At 28.5% G+C, this 6,686-nt stretch overlaps 1 protein-coding gene and 1 long non-coding RNA gene across 2 annotated transcripts; both read right to left on the bottom strand.

The window, feature by feature from the left end:
* Positions 1-1,545: 1,545 nt before the first annotated feature.
* LOC121174111 (uncharacterized) lies at positions 1,546-2,431 on the bottom strand. Its single transcript, XR_005889909.1, has 2 exons — positions 1,840-2,431; positions 1,546-1,749 (listed from the first exon to the last, which is right to left on the bottom strand). It is a non-coding gene; the product is annotated as an uncharacterized lncRNA (long non-coding RNA).
* A 47-nt stretch (positions 2,432-2,478) lies between these two features.
* On the bottom strand, positions 2,479-3,897 carry LOC102663401 (uncharacterized). The gene is made up of 2 exons (XM_006604382.4): positions 3,740-3,897; positions 2,479-3,540 (listed from the first exon to the last, which is right to left on the bottom strand). The coding sequence occupies exon 2, from the start codon at positions 3,398-3,400 to the stop codon at positions 2,828-2,830; it is 573 nt and encodes a 190-aa protein (XP_006604445.1). The 5' UTR covers positions 3,401-3,540; positions 3,740-3,897; the 3' UTR covers positions 2,479-2,827.
* Positions 3,898-6,686: the final 2,789 nt, after the last annotated feature.

Genomic DNA, 6,686 nt, shown 5'->3' with positions numbered 1-6,686 from the left:
ATTTCCATTGTATGACTCACATAAGCAACCAACAACTAATATTATTGTATGCAAATGTTTGGGAAGGTCTCATGATATGTAATAATCCATCCTTATGATAAAAAAGTAAATATTCGTTTAAGGGAAAAATTCTTATTTTCATTTTTATGCAATCCCATGTTTTATGCATTTTTGAAGAGGGTAATCCATCTTATAAGCTTTTATTTTAATTATGCAAATTTCTTTAATCAATATTAAATTTAATAAATAATTAATTTTTTATTAAAATTATACTACCTTTTAATTGAATTTATTTTACAATAATGACAATAAAATTTGTACTTAAGACATCATATTTAACCTTTCACAGCTAAACTTACCTTTATAGTGTCTTGAATTAAAAAAATTTAATTCTTAAAGGTATAAATTTCAAACTTTATATATTTAATTTTTTTTTGCTGATTGATTTTTTTTTATTATTACTAATGAATTTTTTTAGGATATATTTTTACAATTATTTATTACAAGAAAAACTCGCTCAATATACGAAACAGTTGATGATTTAGTTAAAATAAATATTTTAGTTTGTGCAATGTACAAGAGTAAATTTTTATTTTTTTGTTATTAAAATTTATAATGAATAGATATTTTTGTATAATTATATTATAATTAAAATTTGTAAGTAATAAATATTTTTGAACATGCAAATCATATTTTGAATTTATGATAAATGATTTATATTGTGATACAAAATTATTTTTAATTATTGACCTTTTATTTAAATAATATTGAAATTCAATTTACAAATAAAGATAAAAAAAGATAAAGTAAAAGAGATAAAAAATTAAAAAAATCAAACATATAAATAAAAATAAAAGAAGAATGATTTGAAATAGTTGAGCATTTTTTTTGGATAGTTGTTAAATCAAATCAAGTTAAAATTAAAAACATATTTAGAAAGAATAAAAAATTTAAACAAAATGTGCAATATATAAGATCATAAAGAAACATGTGACTCAATGACAATGAAAAAACTCTAAAAAGTACTCATTAAAAAACCAATTCTATAGATATTTATATCAAGAAAAATTCTTAAAAACAGTGTTGTTAAAAATGAGAATTCGGGTTTATAATATATAGATGTTCATATTCTTCAAGACATTCTCCAAGAGAGAAAGACGACGATTGCCTCTCTATTCCCGAATCCCTGGAGACATGACAACACGGCCCACGAACAACTTGGCTATAAACTATTTCTAACTCAATTTTTTTTCACAACATTAATTTTACGTAAAATATGTCTAAATAAAAACTAAGGCTAATGCTATTTAATAGGACGCATACAAAATTTATCTAAGTAATAGTAAGAAGCAGGTTGCAAATTATGTCAAGTATGTCATTGTATTTCTCAATGTAAGTTGTCGCACACTGGGATTGAGAAGTACAAGACTAATAGTATGAGTTTCATAAGAAAATATAAAACTACTTCAAAATGCTGCTGTCATAGATTTGAAAAAAAAAACGAAATATAAATTAGTGAACAGTAACAGAAGTTCCACCAACTCATACTTCAGATAAAACATATCGATGATTTATTTCAGCAGACCATACAAGTTCCACCAGTTACAGAAACTCAAAAAGAAAGAAACACAAGTCAGGAACCACTAAGAGAGACTTCATGAAGTAAAACGGAATTGCACTCTAACTAGCATCCAAGAAGATCATGACCATATCTTTTGAACAAAACAGCCTCGGTACAGTTTCGCCTCCCTGATTCATAATGAAGCAATTTTCAGTAACTGCAGTTTATGGCATGAAAACAACAAAGCAGAAGCATGAGAGCATAAAGCAATATCTTACATCAATTCTGGCATAGTATGGTCAACACTCTCCTTCAAGGACAAGCCAGGTGAAGACTATGGAAAGAAGCATTAACCAAAGGCTAAAATGGAAAACATTGGGGGCTTGATAACAGGTTGTGTGACACAGATTAACCCTAAAAAACTAAAGCAGTCAGAACTTAGAAGCAAAAGATTATAACCAAACCCCTTCCAACTTTTCTTTGTAAAAAACCCGAAAAGATGGTGAAGGGACAAACTATGCCCTTTCAGAAGGCAACTCAGAAACGAAAACTTTACAGAGAGAGACAAGAGATAGCTTAAGAGAGAAGGAGGATCATTAACCAAAGTAGTAACTACAAACTAGTAAACAGTGGACCATCTACAAGACCAGAATAGAAGGATAATAGATTATGGTAATAACTTACAAGCAAAGAAAATTTGAAGGGAGGAAAAGGACCAAAGACTTGAGCTCTATAGGCTATTGTAAGTGCAAAGATTCTACAATCTACAGTATGTGCTAAGTTACTAGACTAAATTCTTCTGTGAGGAGAAGATACTATGAACTACTACCGATCATGAACTCTGTATTCATCTTGAATATATATATATATATATATATATATATATATATATATATATATATATATATATATATATATATATATATATATTAACAACTTTCTTCACTATCATATCCAAGTCTATTCCATGCCACTCCAACCCGTTACCACACCATTCAGCTTCGCAACCATTCATCCATGTGACAAAACAAACCCTGCTCCCAAAAGAGCCTCACATTTCCATGATCTCCAACCATGGACCCACTACAGCCACCCCATCATCAACCACCATTGTCAAGGGCACCACCACCATACTGAAAGCTACACAAAACTAAAACTACATACTTTTATTTGGTCACTCTATGCACACCTAATCTAACACTAACCCAACTTCATAAACCAAAAGCACTTTCTTTTTATTTACAGGAGCCTCTTGCTCCTCCAGTCTCATTCATCATCCAAATTAAGATTAAGGATGCGACGCAGCGTGTTCGTCGCCGAATCAAAGAGACCATCTCTAGCACAAGGAGAATGCTCCCCGCGAGGGGAGGACGGCGCAGAGTTAGCACGTAACGGCATTTCAACTTCACGGCAAGAACCAGGGAGATCAAGTGACACACTCCTCTTAGGTCTCACTGAAAATTTCGGAATAGGCAACGAACTTGGCGGTGGAGAACTCGAGTATGTGGGCCCGGCCCAAAGTTCAGAGAGCAAAATGCCCCCATTAGGAACAACATTGAAACCCTTCTTCTCCTTTTTGTGGTTGATAGGAACCGGGGCGCTACTGGGGGTGGTTTTGCAACGGGTTTTGTTAGGGTTTGAAGGAGTTAACGGCGTTTTGGGGCGTTTGAGTGGGGTAGGTAGAACACCATATCCCGTTTGGAAACTTCTGCAATTTATGGCCCTAAAGTCTCTTGAATGTGAAGAGGAACCAAACTCAGCGTGACCTTGGGGTTTCGGCCTGGTGTAACATTGGTTCCTATGCTGCGCCACAACAACGAGTGTCTCCATTTGTAACATCAAACGATTCCGAGGATGTTTCGTACGAGGTTTCAGAAAATGAGTCCGAAAACCTAAACACAAAACGGTGCCGTTACGCGGTTAGCAACCCCAAGTGGATCGGATCAACCAGATCTCCCCCAGAAAGAAAAAATTGAAACCTGCACAAAATCAAAAGTTTCTAAGACGCTGCAAAATTATAATGAATAAACAGACAAATAGAAAAGAGAAAATATGAAAGCATGAAAAAAAAACAGACATGAACGCAAGAAAGAGGGTCGATCTTGAGAAAAATAAGAACATGCAGTGTTGGGTATTAATATTTGATTTTTTTATTCTGAAAAAGTATAAGGAAATTACCGATTAGTGCAGGAGAAAAAGCTTGTGATGGAACTGGTTGTCCTTCATTTCTTCGAGTTGGAGTTTGTTTGTTAGAAAGTGCCAGAGGAAAAAATAAAAATTAGAATAAAGAGGAAAGAGATGAAAAATAAGGTTTGAAGAGTGAGAGTGGAATATAATTGCAGTGTGGTGGATAACTGTGCCTATTTTTTAGAGTTATTTAGGAATATGACATTTTTATTCTTTTTCATTTCGTCACTCTGTAAGCGACGGATTATGTGTACGAATATGACATTTTAATTCTTTTCCATTTCGTCACTCTGTAACGGACGGATTATGTGTAAGGATCAGAATGGATAGTTCTATCTAAGATATCCTATGGTATCCGTTTTTATATCCGTTATTTAAAAAATACTCAGTACTCAATTTGATATCGTGCATGTAGTAATTTTAATTTTTATTTCTGTATTTTAATTTGATGTATTGCATGTAACAATTTTAATTTTAGTTATATATGCATCCGTGATACAAAGTTAATAAATCAATAAAAATATATTAATTAAAAATTTATTATAAGTAAATTAAAATTTACTCTTAACTAACTCAAACACAATATTAAAAATATTCACAAATAATACTATCTCTAGTTTTATATATAAAAAATAATTATCTAATTTATGATGATCAATATAAGTAATAAAATTAGTTAATTTGTCATAAATTTTAATTTTATTTTAATACTACTCACGATATTAAATAGTTTAAGAGATGGTTATTTTTCAAAAAATAATTTTTAACTAATAAATATACATTATTTTGTTGATAGTTCGATAAATATGTATCCACTTTTATGAAAAAAGATGTGCATATCATTAATAGACCTCTTAGTTAATTATGAGTAAAAAAAATTAATAATAAAGAAGTCTTATGTTTCTTATAATTAGGACCAAGAAAATGTATTTTATTTCTTATATACACGAGCACAAATAGTATTAAAAATAAGCAAACATAAAAATAATTCCTCCAAATTTAAGCCATAAATAAATAACATTAAAAATATAATCATCCAACATTACAAAAAGTCATTAAATAGGTATAAACTACACTATTGATTTAAAGCACCAAACAATACAAAATATCTATTCACAATTGGAAGTCAACAAAGTCATACATTTATACATAAAAGTAAATAGTAATTCAATATTTTTATATAGAATGTGAAGCAAATTTAACATAACATTGTTGAATTAGGATTCTTTATTCTATGTTAGATTGTTATTGTTAGTCATAAAATTAGAAAAATATGATATTTTTATTAAAAAAATATGTATAATATAAATTATTTACTTAAGCTTAACATATTTTCATTACATTAATATATAAAATATATGACATATATGTGCTGGGTTGAGTAGAGTGAGTGCTATATTACCCTACTTGTAAAAGAAAGTGTAGGTAAATACTTGTTCCATCCCAATCCCAATATGCGGTTAATTATCTTCCTTACTTGTGAATACTTTTGTGGATACCCGTAGGATCTAGATTCATTTTGTCATCCCTAAATTTATGTGATGTTACTTGGGTGTTTGTAGATTGGATTTGATTGGTGTTGAAGAAAAAAATTATCTAATTCAATCATTTTGGTTTTATTAATTTATCATCCAATTGATTTAGTTTAAACTTTTAATATGATATTGCCTGGTCTAATTTAAAATAGATTGAATTGGATTGATTTTCAATTTTAATCTTATTTTAACTTTTTTAGAAAATACTAAATAATAAGTAAGATATATAACAAAATAATTTAAAATATCAAATATTTTATTTATTTCATTATATAACTAATAATAGAATATTTAAACAGTTTAACTCAAATAATAAGTAAACATATATTAATTTTATATATTTTTATAAATAGATATAAGTTATATGATAATTTTATAAATCTATAAGAAATAAAAATAGAAATGAATAATATTATAAATTTATTAATGAATATATATATATATATATATATATATATATATATATATATATATATATATATATATATATATATAAATTCAATTTGAATTGATTTCTAAAATCAAATCCAAAATCTGATCCAATAAAAAAAATGATTTTTGAGTTGTTCATTGATCAGTCTCGATTTTTGATTTTTTATCAGTTTTTATGTTGCGTGAGTATAGAGAAGATGTGACTTTTGTTAAATATATAATGGTATGTAGGACAATGACTTTGGTTTGCCAATAGTTTCCTTAACTTGCTTTAAATAATTAATATCTTCGGTCCCTTTTATAAGAAATAATTGTTTCACTATCACTTGTTTCTGATAAAAAGAATCATTTATTTCTTAAAAAAAGGATTAAAGATAGTATTTTAGGAAATCAAAATAATTAACATCTTCAATTGAAGAATTTTAAGATAAAAATGTAGTCACCTAGCAAGGAAGTAAAAATTTCTCTAGCTAAATTTCATTGTTTCTCTTGGTAGCCTTAACAAGTTGACTTTGAAATGGAAATTATCTTCACTGAGAAATCGAAATCCCACTAAATAATGTTACAAGTTAGTCAAGTTCTAGTTAGAGAAATTTTAGTGAAAAACAATGAAATTTCACATGATGTGGCTATTTTATCATATTCTTTGATAATGAGATAAGTTAATGAATTGTCAACATTGGTATTGCATCATTAATTAATGTTAATACTGTAGAGATTAAAACTAAAAATTTAAATTTCTACCGAGACTAAAAGAATTTTTTTAAAATGATTAAAACAAAAATAGTAATATTTTATAGAGACTAAATTGTTGAGAGTGCATTAAAACATGTGCTGCAACAGTATAAACGGATGCCCATGCACTTATTTGTCAAAGCAAGTTAAGAAACTTCTGTTACAAGTACTAGTTTTTTCTGGTAAGAGTACCCTTAATTTGTTCTTTTGTGGAACAAAAGTGTAAAAGTGGAACA

Source organism: Glycine max, chromosome 19 (genome assembly GCF_000004515.6).
Source record: "Glycine max cultivar Williams 82 chromosome 19, Glycine_max_v4.0, whole genome shotgun sequence".
Lineage (NCBI taxonomy): Eukaryota > Viridiplantae > Streptophyta > Magnoliopsida > Fabales > Fabaceae > Glycine > Glycine max.
This window is presented reverse-complemented; position numbering and strand designations above follow the sequence as displayed.